Below are 14,281 nucleotides of genomic sequence, written 5' to 3'. Positions count from 1 at the left end.
AAAAGTACAATTATAGACAAAAATTAAAGAAGAGAAAGTGAATGAAGTACATAAAAAAGGTAAAAAGTACAATTATAGACAAAAATTAAAGAAGAGAAAGTGAATGAAGTACATAAAAAAGGTAAAAAGTACAATTACAGACACTGGCATTTAAAGTACAATTATATACGAGTAGTAATTTTGATCGATCACATCATTTAAAGCTTTTTCCCGTTTATGATCGGTAAGTCTTTTTTTTTACAAATAGTACATATAAAGAAATACAGAAAATAACAAAGACTACTAACAAACCACACTACGAAAAACTCTAGAAAGACAGTTGCGAACAAACTTTATATGAGCCAAGTTGGAGTACTTGAAGTCCACACTAGAGCCTAGGCCCTCGACCACGCTTTGCGCTTTCACATATCATACTATTTTTATTTTTATTTTTATTTTTATTTTTAAATACTTGTACAACATGATGTAATTCATACCTCTTTGGTACATGATTTGAGGAATTAGATTAGAAAAGATGAATTGACATTTTTCCTAAAATTACTTAAAACTCTAAAGTTGAGTTACAACTTAAAAGGTTATTAATAATACTCTCTTTTGAAACATTCTGTATTTTATTTCTCACTTGCTCTTTAACCCTCCAAGCTACCCTGTGCGGCGGCAATCAGAAGCATTGCAAGTCGGAAATTAGCGACGACCCAACGCCGACGGAAAACTCCACCACTCCGGTTATCTCCTACACTGAAATTTTGGACATTGATTAATTTTTTAGTGTTGGATTATTTTCTTTTAATTTTGACACAAATATCTCATTCTTTTGCAATCCCTAATCTGTGACACAGTTCAAATTTCTATTGCCTGCCAACTGTTTATTAAAATGCTTCTTAGAACTTGAAAATTGTTTAATTCTAATTAGTACTGATTCTTTTAATCATTTCTTAATTGGGGTTTTGTTGTTTGATTGTTTTTTGTTTGTAGTTGTAATGGATAAGTACAGAGAAGCAAAGGTGACCAAATTTGAGGAATTTGTTGATCGTCGGTTGAGGCCTGATCTTGTTAAGGCCATTGCTGAAAGGTAACACCTTTTTTTTTTAATTTATTATGTCTTTGGATAATTTGAGCTTCTTTGAGGTGCAATTAGATGCTTATCATAGGAAAGAACTAGCCTTTTATGCACGCGATGTGTGTTAATTTCGAAGATTGATTAACTTGGACGACATCACAACTATGTCCCCAGCTATCAAATAGGAAAGTAGGGAAGCTTTAAATGGTTGAAGACAATGTATAAATTTGATGGGTCATGGGTGTATACTACATTGGTTACTAAGCTATGGAAAAGTTGTTTTAATATCGAGTTTAGCGTTGTTGAGTGTTTATGATTCAATGAGAGAATTAGAAACTTGAAACCAACATTATTTCTTTTATAATGGTGTGCCAACGTGTTCGTGTATCTGCTCTCAGGGACAAGGTTTTTGAACGGCAGAAGATATTGTATCCTTTTCCATTCAACTTACATGTTTGTCTTGCCATTATAGTTTGCTATGTTCTTGACCGTATTTAATGTACTGTAAGTATCAAGTAAAGCTTTTACCTTTAATTTTGTGAGTCATTGATGTGTTATGCATAGTTCTATGTTCCTAGAAGAGAAAAGCCTGTGAAAACGTACATATCTCTCATAGTCATCTCAGTTATTTTGATTGTCCCTGTTTCATCAACGTTAAGTATTTGTTGCCCTTCATTTATTTGAACAATAGCTCAGATTTGAAGAGGAACATACAGAATTTGGAGAAGAATAGCGTAAGCAGCCTCAAGACGTTAGTCAATCTTGGATCTGAAGTGTACATGCAAGCAGAAGTGTAAGAGCTTGACCTGCCTTTCTGTCATATCTTATGAGCAAGTCCTGATCCTTTGTTTCTTTCCTGGCCACTGTTCATCCTAAGCCCTTAATGCTGATTATTTATATTAAGTTATTATCATCATCATCATCATCATCATCATCTTATTAATTTTTTTTTAATTATGTGTGTGTATATTGCTTGCAGCCCTGACACACGCCGCATATTTGTAGATGTTGGATCGGGATTTCATGTTGAATTCACCTGGTCTGAAGCTTTAAATTACATCGCAGCAAGGGAGGAACGGCTAGCCAAGTAAAAGATTCTATTCATTTTTATATCTATTATAGTACAATCTCTTCTTTCTTGTCAGAAGACTTTGTTGTAGACAATAATGGTCAATATGAAAATGCTTTTGGTAGACATATGTAAGGTAGCAGTTATAGGGTTTTTGCCATATATTGTTGGCTGGCTGTGGTCACAATTAGGTGGCTTAGTTACTTTTTTGCTCTCAACAACTACAAATGTTCCTTCTCAAGATGCTTCAATTGCTTATGATGTCATGTTAAACATTAACATCATCATTACCTAAATGCATTGAAAAAGGCTTCTGTTAGAGGCAGGGATAAAGTGGGTTGAATATGAGCAACCCCTGGAACAAAAATGTGTTGTTTCTTCTATAACCATTCTGATATCATTGTCCACTATGAAAATCACATTTAACTTTCCTGTTTGCTCCTTTTGTAGGCAAATAGAGGAATATACTCGTATGATAGCATCAATCAAAGCTCAAATTAAGCTGGTATGCATATTTCTTGAACCATTTTTGTTGTTGCTTCTTAAGCTTGAGTGGCTATGGTAATATGAATGATGGCTCCCTTCTCAAAGGACCTTGAAATGAATGTTATAAGACTGAACCTTTTCTTAGTTCAACAGTGTGCAATTGATAGTGGCTCTCAATAATTTCATGCAGGTTTGTGAAGGGATACGAGAGTTGCTGCAGATTCCAGTGGAGTAATACCTTTTTTTTGGGGTTCTTTAAAGGAATCTCTCCTGAAGTCCTGGACATATAGCATTATGGGTGATCTACTTTCAGTTTGTAGTGAACTTCTATATATCAGAGTCAGGAGTTATTACCGGAGCTTATCAAATCTCTGTAGTGATAGGAATGTAAAGATCAGAGCGAATGACATTATGTCTGCTAATTTAGGTTCTGTGATATTAGTTTGCTTGTTAGAAAAAGCACCATATACATTTTTCTGTCGATTCAATGAAAAAAAAGTGTTTTATAAATCCTTATCATTGATATGGCAGAGTTGAGTTTTCATATCCTATCAAATTTATGCAACCAACTCAAAAGTATGTTATCTTCAAGAATTAAGGTCCTTTTTTTGACAGTAGTTACTTAAAAAGAAAAAGAAAAAGCATTATATAGAATATAAAACTTGGGCCAATTATTTGGTTGAAACTTGGATAAATACAGAAGTAACAGAGCTTGTGGGTTTAGCCCTATATAAACGAGCACAATTGGGAATTCCTAGTTCATCCCGGGGATTGGGTAAGAAAATACAATCTAAGTGATGTATCATGTATTCCATATCTACCCTCCTTTTTCGTCGATAAAATACCAAAATTCCTTGTTTATACCCTAATTTTGATACGTGGGAGTGATTTTTCATTGAGCTAGATAGATAGAACTTTTGCTTTAAGTTGTCTACCACATAGTTTTGGGCATTTTCAAGGAAGTACAATAATTAGACACTGGAAGTAGTTGTGACCCTGGATCAACTTTTTTTTTTTGTAGACTAACACTTTTAAAATCTTGCAGATCAGTTGTTAGAAAATCTGCGTTGTCTTGCTTGATTTAACTTAACAAGAGTGGTTGCATCCATTCGGAGAATTGATCCTCCACTTAATATGTTTAAGCATCAAACAAATTTCAAATTAGATTGAAAATGGAGAATGTTTTCACGGTTCCCTCTCGCTGCAGAGGTTAGCATGATAGTATCAGGAGCCATTTCTCCATGCTTCCTGCAAGAGTTTATACCTGACGACATCCCTGCCACATTTCCCCTTGGGCATCCAGTTAGGTTTCGACGAGGCAGATTCAATGCAAATGTTCTGAACATTGATCAAAGCTAGTGGTACCACTCAGCTTGTCCAGCTCATCATCACTGTTATGTGCTTTTCTTAGTAATGACGACCCGCTTCTCTTCTGAGTTTCTCCTAACAAACTCGAGAACAATGCAGCTGGAAGAGGTGAGTATTCAACTGGTTTTGCAGCACAAGGGAAGCTTATAATATAATCATTTGTAGTCTCATGAGGATCCTGAGTAGAAAAAGAATAACTCAGCCAAGAAAATAGTAGAAAAAAGCTTACAGTACAGCAAAGAAATATGTTACATAGAAGATTTGAAGAAGCAAGGGACTAACCTCAGATACAAAAGCCTCAAGAACCTCCACTGAAATGGGATCCGGAGAGAAATCATCCGGTTCAAAATTGGTGAAGACCCTTTTGAGAAGAGTTCCGCCAAATATTGGACATACCTTAAAAGTTGTAACCCAAGATATCAGAACAAAGAATTTCAGCTGGTGACTACAAAGTACAAACTTACAGGTTCAGTACTCAGAAGTGTTCTGTCCTACCAATACAGGAGGAAATAAATGGCTACTGCCTAATCACAATATATTGGAAAGGCGTCGCATCTAGTTATATGGTATGACCCCTAGAAACATCATTAGTTTAGGACTTGTGCATTATCACTGTCAGTTTCAGTTTTTGAGTTGAGATTTTAAAAGCTGTACATAATTGCTTAACACTACTCATACATAAATTAGCCATTTTCAGTTTGTAAACTGACAACACAATACTGAAAACTGTATATTGTTGTTTCCCAGACTAGTGGTTCATGTTTAATTTTCATAAAAACTTGAATCTCAAAATTTTCAACGAGTAAGCCCTTAGCTAACAGTCTGTAACAGACATCCTAATTTTGTAAACTTCTCTAAGTAGTGAAATAGGTATTTGGTTATTACAGTGAATTTTTCTTTCTAATGCCAGTTTTACTCACCTCCTTCCTTGTGGTGGCATCAGCAAGCATTCCAAGGGGAAGCCTCATAAGATCACCCAATGCGTTAAGGAGATGGAAAGCCTTGATGGCATCTTCTTCATTGGATTCATCCTGATCCTTTGACGGGTGATCTTCTTCAAGACCAAAATAATCACTGAGCCATTTCGACCAGCTTCCAACCTGGTTACAAGTTCAAGAAACCAAGCAACAAAGTCCATATGATTCAATCACTCTGTAAACATTTGGAACAGAAACTACAAGAGGATCAGATACTGCTGTAAGTTACTAACAGCATTTTTCAGTTGAGCCCCAGCACCAAAACTTGATTTCCCTGCAGGAATAGGGAGGACTTTAAGTTCAGTGATTGGGTCTGACATTGGATCTGTTGGCATCTCTTCCGAGTCACGAAGAATGGCATTAAACATTGCTACATCTAGCCTATCCACCAAATGCTCCATTACCTAGAAAGCAAAAAATGTAGTGTCACCAACATGAGTTATGAAACTTATGATAGATGGCATATCTGGTCTAAATGGTTGTGATATAACTGAAATATTAGTGGAAACAAAGATATTTTACCATTTTTGACAACATCGGCAAGCAACCACAATCATGACCTCCAGCTCGAATGGGACAAAGCCGCTCACAAGCATCGTGAAAAGCTTTCTTCCAGAGCTCTATGGAAAAATTTCCTTGTTCTTGATCCCCCAAACCAAATTTCCATCTCTGAGTTTTCCTTGAGGTCAGCCTCTTTCCCTTTTTCTTCTTTTTCGCTGGCTGCATATGGGGAATAAAACTCTGTGGAAGTACACAAAATTTTAAAACATAAGTACTTTATAGTAACATTTAGATAAAACCTACAAGTGCTACAACAATATAAGAAGAATTTCAGTGGCACAAGTTGTACTGAAAGGAATATAGGCAACACCTGCCACCATATGCCCTCAACAATGCGAAAGAAGATCCAAGCTTCGACCTTCTCTAATGCCATGATGAACGTGTGTGGATCTTCCCAATCACCCAAGCTATCTATCGAGTCATTCGAGGAAGATTTTTTCTCCGACTTCTTTCTTCCAGATTTAGTATCAGTGCGAATTGGTTCAGGGAGAGAAGGGATATCTTCAGTTACTTGGCTCACCATAGATCTTAGTATTATCGTGTTTGATAACCAAAAAGTCAGCCTGTACATCAGAAAAGTATTCCAACACAAGGTTGTTCCAGTTCAAATCAGTAAAAATCAGTTTTTATCAGGGAAAATCATGCAAATTCAACCACAAAAATTGTAACAAAGGAATGTTCAACAGCTTGAAATTTGAGGAATGGTAATACATGGTTTTTTTCTCGGTTTACTTCATACCTTGTGACATCATTTCCACAAGCCTTAGAAACCATAACAACTCCTGAAACTATTGTTCTAGCAGAACTTGCTCTGTTAGTTTGTGATTCCATTCTGCAGACATGACGATAAAACCTTGCAAGCCTTCTAGCCGGTGCATGGACCTTCCTTTTGGAGTTCAAATGCTCGGCTATCACTGAATACAGTCCAATCTCAAGTGCAGCAGCTTCTCTCAACTCTTCCTCGAGCATCTTAATTTTAGACTCGAGTTCAGGTCTATTATCAGGTTTTACATTCTTCTTTTCTTTCTTGTCACTTTTTCCCTGACTTTTGGTATCAACTTGTACCTCCTTTACAGAACTCTCTTCCTTTTCCCTGTCAAATAAATGCAAAGGAATAGGAGGACCATTGGACCTTGGAGAATCCGTCGGAAGTCTGATAGATTTTATGTGCTTCAATTTATCACCAAAACCTTGCAGATCAAGCCCCTTTTTCCCAAATTTTAGAGTGCTAATACTTCTTGAGGTCTGTTTTCTTGTTGTAGCCACTTCTGAGAATTTGCCAAACACATTAGTATTGCTTTCTAAGCTCTTCCTTCCATAGGCCCAATCATCTTCCCCACTATGCGCGTATTCCTTTTTCTCTATCAAACTCCTTGTTCTTCCTTCATCATTATCATGTAACTCTGCAGCACACCCTAGCTCCGAATTCAGACCCACCTACAAAATTTCAAGGTTCAAACTCATAAATTAAAGTTACATTTCTTTCCTGCTAGTCAAGAAATACTAGAAATATAGCTCTCATTACAGCATAAAACAACATAATTCATCATTTATGGAAGCATTCATTTATATGAAGGCAAAATAAACAGATACATCCTTCTAAAACTTGAAACCACAATGCTACATACAATATACTTGTTAAGCAGTATAACAGTGAAATAAGACTACATAAAAGGAGCTGCAAAATACTTACATTGACAAAGTTAAGCATTTCATCCATCCGAGAAGACGAATTCCCTGCACGAAAACTCGAAGTCCTCGAAATAGCAGACACATACCCATCATCATCAGTGACAGAAGCAGGCTCGGATTCATTATCATCACCTTGCTCGCTCATCATTCGTAACACAGACTCAATCCCTTCATTATCAAAAGGCTGAATCTGAACATAAAGGAGAGGCAGAGCATTAGCACCTTTCGAAACCTTTTTAGTAATAACGATTGGTGCTGTCATTGCCTGAACATCTCTGATGATCCCAAATTCTGCAAGGTTAATAACAGCAGTACCTAAAAGTTGACCTTTTACAGCTTTATCCTTTTTTGGTTCATACAAGTGAAACTCCAAGTTATTCTTCTGAAAACCATGATTATGATTGTTATAATTGTCTTTGCTCGTTAATGTGACCGGAAGTTTAAAGAACTCGTTGAACTCGATTTTCCCATCTTCGAAACCATTAAGGGAAGGCACACCAGGAGGTAAAAACCCGGAATTTAGCTCACCATTTTCCCATTGGATTAACACAGTTTGTACAGAACATAATGCAACTGAAGGCGGCCAAGGCTTGATCTCAAGTACACTTACAATGTAGTCGACTTGAAAACAATTTCCCTTCTTCTTCTTCTTACCTAGCAACATTACTATGATTTTACAAGAACAACAAATGAAGAAATAATCAATGTAGCTAAAAATCAAAAAAATGAAGAAATGTTGGAAATTTGGATTGAAAATTCTAAGCAGTTTTTTATGTTTAAAAGACTAAATGATATTTATGAAATGAAAAATTCCGGTAGCAGCGGAACTTATTGAGCCTTCCCATGTCTCATCTATGAAACAGACTTCAGTGCACGTATCCCTCAACTATTTCATCTTAAACATAAAATATTGTTATTATATAATTTAATTGCCATGGAATCTATGGTCAAACTTTATATTATACAAAGTTACTTTTCTTTCTTCAGATATTACGTTAATTAACTACTTTTTCTTTAGTTTACAAACAAAAACTTTTGTTAGATTCAACTAATTTCAATTCCGACATACTTGGCCATGTTTTTGCTAAACAACATGTATAATAGCCATGTTATTTGTTTGTAGTTACATAATACGACATCGAATCCTAAATCATACTCTCCTTCCCTTTGTTCCAACTGATAAGAAACGGAGATAGTTAAAAAAATATATTTTTTCATATTACACATTTAGTAACATCTATCCATATACAAAACAACACAAAAAATGGTTTAAATAAGGTCAAAAGTCAAAGTATGTGAAGTAACTATATCAGGACACCGAAAGTAACATTTTAGAAATCCAGTTCCCCATAAATCATTTAAAAATATACGCACGATGGATTAAGTAGGCCTCCAGATTAATTTATACAAATGGAGAAATGTACAATGATATAACATAGAGAATTAAATAGAAACTGAGGTGTGGCACCTTTTGTATTTGAAATCCTGCCAAAGTTAGGTCATCTCCATTGTTTGGGTATGGACAATAAATAAGACTGAAGAGACAATGACTTCACTCAATTACTTGGATTTCTGTCTGTGTTTATCAATTTTTCATCAGAATTCAGAAGCTGAGGGCCAGCCATAAAATGAGTCTTCTTTGATAATTCCATAAAACATTGAGTCAGTATTTATGATCTTTATCGTCTGTTTTTAGTTTATGTGGTCAGAAGCTGAAGCCGTAGAAGGTTTGAGAAAGATGGTAAAAATAAAAAATAAAAACTGTAAGAAAGGTATTTTTCAACAGAAAACTGTAAGAAAATCCGAGTAAGATGGACTATATTGGCAGTCATAGTAGAGGAAATCTGGCACTATCTGTGTGCAAGAATTTGAATGGCAAGGCAGGGCAGGAAGGGGCAATCGCGGCTGTTATGGTTACTTTGGAAGAATTTTTACTTGAGTGTATTAGGGAGTCAGGATTGATGAGAAAAAGTATTTACAGGATATCTTCCTGTATATTTCTAATATCCTGCAGTGAATTTTCTTGCATCCGGGGAATCCGTGTTAAAATTCACTATATTCGGGAACAGGTACAGAGCTGTGCGTCCATCCAGGTTACACCCTTTGATGAGCCAGTGCAAATGCAATCACTAGAATCCATTGGATCACAATATCAAGACGAGTGGCCGGGGGAATTCTGTATCGGATCATATTACAGTTTAAGGACTTCAAACATCCGATAAAAAGCTACAAATTTAAGTATCCTAATTTCCCCTCCAAGGTTTTCCACAAAACTTGAGACCAGCTGCAAAAAATTAAGATTGATCTGATACGCTATGAAAAACAAGGATTCTAAAAGCATGGTCTAAAGAAATGTTTTGCATTGCCTTACACCAGAAAACAACATGAACAATATAAAATTTGTGTCCGTCCAGACACATTCAAAAAGTATAGAGTTATTGCGATAAAACGAATACAGCCATGTTGTTGATACATCTTCAAAACGAAACAAATTACTGGGACATACATGTACTTGAGCTACCTCCTGGATTATACTTAGAGGGCAATCCCTTACAATCTCTTATTTCAACAATTATCCAAGAATTGAAGGTCTCCTGTATCAAATGTGACAGAACAATGTCAACCAATATGAAAACCACAGCTGAAGCATTTCAAGCAAACAACTTCAGAAACCAGCTCTGCTTAGCTGGACAGAAATTATGTGACATTTGGTATCATATAGGAGAGATTCCACCCCCCACCCCCCCCCCCCAAAACCCCACTTTCGTATTGTTATGTGGGAAATTATTTTCCATGTTTTAAAGGGGTAACATGGACTCTCTCCTCTCAACCTAAACCATATAGAAGTACAAAGTACAGACTAGAAGGGAAGCTCAAGGCATATGTCCCTTCTTTAAGAAAGGCTTATGCTTTATACCCGTACAAAAAGATGCATTGAAATACCAAATTAGGTAGGGGAATAACATTGGACATGAAAAGGAAAAAAACTTTAACGGAAATCCTTGCATATAGAGAAGATTGAAACAGAGCCCACTGCCCACATTTTAATAGATATGGTTTAATACTGTATAGAAACTATAGAAAATAGCCCTCTCAGAATAATGAATTTCGTCATTATCTGTATGTATGAAAAAATAACCAGCAAAGAGAAGGCTCAAACCTGCATAAGATAATCTAAGCAGCAGCCTCAAGCAGACCTCTTTTTTCAGCCTCGAGCAACTCCCTGGCTGCATGATCTTTGATCCTTCTCTCTAGCTCTGGCCGGAAATGCCTAATAAGACCCTGCACAGGCCATGCAGCAGCATCACCTAAAGCACAAATAGTATGGCCCTCGATCTGCTTAGTTAACTCTTGAAGCATATCGATCTCCTCCAACTTTGCATTTCCAACTTTCAACCTCTCCATAATCATCCATAACCACCCTGTTCCTTCTCTACATGGAGTACATTGACCACAACTCTCGTGCTTGTAGAAATAAGATAGTCTTGCTATTGCGTCAACAACATCTGTAGATTTATCCATCACAATTACAGCAGCAGTACCCAGACCAGATTGAACAGCCTTAAGAGCGTCAAAATCCATCAGCACATCATCACACAAGTGTTTGGGAAGCAAGGGGACCGAAGAACCCCCAGGAATCACTGCAAGTAAATTGTCCCATCCACCTCTCACTCCACCACAGTGCCTCTCAATCAATTCTTTCAAGGGGATGCTCATTTCCTCTTCAACTGTGCAAGGCTTGTTGACATGACCCGAAATGCAGAATAGCTTAGTCCCTGAATTGTTCTTCCTGCCAAAACTAGCAAACCATTCAGGGCCGCGCCTTAGAATGGTGGGGGATACAGCAACTGTCTCCACATTTGTGACTGTTGTAGGACATCCATAGAGTCCAGCATTAGCAGGGAAAGGAGGCTTCAATCTCGGTTTTCCTTGCTTCCCTTCAAGACTCTCCAAAAGTGCAGTCTCTTCCCCACAAATATAGGCACCAGCACCATAATGAATATAAACATCAAAGTCATAGCCAGATCCACATGCATTCTTGCCCAAAAGGCCAGATTCATAGGCTTCTTTCCTCGCCTTCTGCAGATTCAAACGTTCGTTAACATACTCACCTCTTATATATATGTAAGCAGCACTGGCCCTCATTCCTACCCCCGCAATTAGGCAACCCTCAAGTAATTTGTGAGGATCATGCCTCATGATTTCTCTGTCCTTGCAGGTTCCAGGTTCACTTTCATCTGCATTAACAACAAGATACGAGGGACGACCATCAGACGCTTTTGGCATGAACGACCACTTGAGACCTGATGGAAATCCAGCGCCACCACGTCCACGGAGACCAGACTTTTTCATTTCATTGACTATCCAGTCAGAACCCTTCACAACTAAGTCCTTTGTTCTATGCCAGTCACCACGTTTCATAGCACCTTTAAGAAAGGGGTCATGCAGCCCATATAAATTAGTGAATATACGATCCTCATCTTTCAGGCCACCAAAATGAGTTTTCTCTGGAGGAGGAGGAGGGGGAGGAGGCTGAGGGGTACTGGATGTTGAAGCAGCCTGGGTGTTGAACAATCTGCTATAGCCAACTCCCCAGCTGTCACAGTGGCGCTGAATTTGTCCTATTCTTTGAAGATTAAGAATGCCCCTCAGGGGTGCCTGTGAAATAGTATGTTTAAGGTCAGATGAAAGGGTCATGGAAGCTGCATATCATTTAGAAATCATGGCATTAAGAATGAACCTCAAGCTACTTTAATTACAAAAATACCGTAATGATCATGAAGCACCTTGATCCAATTTCATAAACCCAGAACAAACATTTTTATAAAGCTTCAACTTCTTATAGCTAGAAAAAGAAACAGATTGTCATCTCCATGACCTAGATATTATTCTTTCAAGCCAAACTACACAACACTCCTATTCATTTCCATCAATGAAATCACTATAGGCTCATTCGCTTGATTAAATAAACAATCCTTTCATCAATGTGTAAGGTGGATATGAGAATCTTCAACCAACAATCCACTCTACTAAGCTCGTTTCTTGCATCTTAGTATATTTTAGATGTGTGCTACAAACTCTACAGAAGGATCACCTTCTAAAAACTATAGTGTGAATGCAAAACCTTAAGGCTAACAAAGTAACATTCTTGTATTATGCATTTCCATAGTACTACTTGTTAACATCATTGTCCAAAGATAAATTCAATAACAATCCATTTGCAAGATCTGTAAAGTAGCTCAAAGACATACCTTAATCACCTACCACATTATAAATGACCCTTACATTCGGAATTCCCCTCGTGAGGAGGGCTTCCTAATGATTATTTTTCTTACCTTTATAAACAATATACTACCTCCATTTCATATTATGTGCAACATTTACCAAAAATGGTTGCTACACATTATGTGCAACAAATGCATCATTATCTTTCTCTCTCCATTCAACACTTACAAACAAATTTTGTCTATGAGTCCGTGCAAGCTCATTTGTTACACATAATATAAAATAGAGGTAGTAAATGACCCTAGAAGTTTCCTTGAATCAAACAACAAGGCACCACAATTTTGTAGACAACTATCATGATTCCTGAAAATTCATGATTCATTCATTTTAATCCAAATACTACAAAAGATATTTTCGACCTTCTCGTGCTTAAATGAACTATATTTCAATGATCTGATACCAAAGTAACACGGGAAACAATGACAAGGTTGAAGGTTCCCAGATAGACGAATAACAGAATACCAAAATAATGTCATCTTTCTTCCTAATTAGGAATGTGCAACATCTTTTCACCTCGAGCAATTAACCATTTTTCAAACACTGAAAGGTTAACTTAACAATATTGATTAAACCAGCTCAAATTCATTGATATTTGGTAACCCATATAATTGCGAAAAATGCAGCAATAGTTCATGGCATCCAAAACCCAATATTTAAATTATGATCAAACAAGCTCAAATAAACTAATCACACAGATAATCCCTAGAAAACGCGGCTATTGCCCATCATCTACAAAACCCCAAAAAATACCTAAATCGAATAAAACCAACATAAAAATAAGCAAAAACAACGCATTTCAGAGCATATTCATAAAAAACCCACTAAAATTAATCTTACATAAGATCTAAATGCAACAAAAATTAACATCAGAAACCCCAAATCACACCATTAATCAATACAAAACCAAACGAACAAAAAAACTGGAAATTGATGGGGGGTGGGGGAAAACCATTAAAAAAATACAAGAAAAAATGCGCAAGAAATTAAAAAGAAACAAATTTTAAGAAATTTTCAAATGACAAATTAGCGTACCATAATTTGCAGCAAGATGAAAGCTTAAATTGTGGGTGAATTTGCGATTCAGCAGATTTGACTGTGCGTTCTTCTAATAAGAGTTTTAAGAGAGAGAAGAAAAATGATCTGGTGTGAGAGGGTATGATTTATGAAACGTGGAATTGGGAGAGTCGTTTTTGTTTACGAGTAATTTTGACGGCTGTGATTAATGGCGGTGTATTATGATGTGATGATCGAATGGTCCACGTTGCTTTGTATCTTGTGGGCTTAAAGACTCACCTAAATTTTTATTATTTGGTAATGGGTTGGTTGATTTGGAACTTTTATTTGGTCCTTTTTGTTGATGGGCTGGATATTGTGTCCACAGAAATTTCTACTTCTGGCCTTTGGGTATATGTTTGCTACCGGTAATTTTTATTATACACTCGGGTATTAGTGCGTTCATCTCCCTCCGTTTGTGTCCCATTTAGAATTTTTTGACTATTAAAAATTAGAGGGGATCTTCTAAATTTGTCTCTCTATATAAGATCTAGTCTTATTCGTCTCAATGAGTACATTATTAAAATCTAATTTTTATTATTTTTGCTAGTGTGAGATTAAAGATATTTGCGATCAAAGATTTACATCGATATGCGTAAATGGGACTAATATTATAAAACGGAGGAGTACTTTTTTAGGGTAATGATATATATAGCCTAAGGACTATAATTATGCATGAAATATTTTTCCTAATTTGGTATTAATTTAGGAATGCTTGACAAAATGACG

At 36.5% G+C, this 14,281-nt stretch overlaps 3 protein-coding genes across 4 annotated transcripts; 1 reads left to right on the top strand and 2 right to left on the bottom strand.

Moving 5' to 3' along the window:
* The first annotated feature begins 494 nt into the window (after window positions 1-494).
* Window positions 495-3,161, top strand: LOC110710639 (protein UXT homolog). 2 transcript variants are annotated; one of them, XM_021888966.1, is made up of 7 exons: window positions 505-725; window positions 976-1,072; window positions 1,459-1,488; window positions 1,752-1,853; window positions 2,040-2,147; window positions 2,580-2,634; window positions 2,806-3,161. In XM_021888966.1, the coding sequence occupies exons 2-7, from the start codon at window positions 981-983 to the stop codon at window positions 2,848-2,850; spliced, it is 432 nt and encodes a 143-aa protein (XP_021744658.1). In that variant the 5' UTR covers window positions 505-725; window positions 976-980; the 3' UTR covers window positions 2,851-3,161. The 2 variants fall into 2 exon arrangements, with proteins under 2 accessions (XP_021744661.1, XP_021744658.1); XM_021888969.1 differs by lacking the exon at window positions 1,459-1,488 and having other exon boundaries at window positions 495-725.
* Window positions 3,162-3,221: 60 nt separating this feature from the next.
* Window positions 3,222-8,123, bottom strand: LOC110710633. Its single transcript, XM_021888959.1, has 8 exons — window positions 7,215-8,123; window positions 6,261-6,958; window positions 5,832-6,084; window positions 5,483-5,701; window positions 5,194-5,364; window positions 4,904-5,083; window positions 4,266-4,379; window positions 3,222-4,161 (listed from the first exon to the last, which is right to left on the bottom strand). The coding sequence occupies exons 1-8, from the start codon at window positions 7,875-7,877 to the stop codon at window positions 3,940-3,942; spliced, it is 2,520 nt and encodes an 839-aa protein (XP_021744651.1). The 5' UTR covers window positions 7,878-8,123; the 3' UTR covers window positions 3,222-3,939.
* Window positions 8,124-9,542: 1,419 nt separating this feature from the next.
* LOC110710625 (NADH dehydrogenase [ubiquinone] flavoprotein 1, mitochondrial) lies at window positions 9,543-13,679 on the bottom strand. The gene is made up of 3 exons (XM_021888953.1): window positions 13,532-13,679; window positions 10,374-11,872; window positions 9,543-9,807 (listed from the first exon to the last, which is right to left on the bottom strand). The coding sequence occupies exons 1-2, from the start codon at window positions 13,532-13,534 to the stop codon at window positions 10,388-10,390; spliced, it is 1,488 nt and encodes a 495-aa protein (XP_021744645.1). The 5' UTR covers window positions 13,535-13,679; the 3' UTR covers window positions 9,543-9,807; window positions 10,374-10,387.
* Window positions 13,680-14,281: the final 602 nt, after the last annotated feature.

The sequence above is a fragment of the Chenopodium quinoa genome, unplaced genomic scaffold (assembly GCF_001683475.1).
Source record: "Chenopodium quinoa cultivar QQ74 unplaced genomic scaffold, ASM168347v1, whole genome shotgun sequence".
NCBI classification, from domain to species: domain Eukaryota; kingdom Viridiplantae; phylum Streptophyta; class Magnoliopsida; order Caryophyllales; family Amaranthaceae; genus Chenopodium; species Chenopodium quinoa.
Note: the sequence above shows the minus strand (reverse complement) of the source record. Positions and strands in the feature narration are given on the sequence as shown.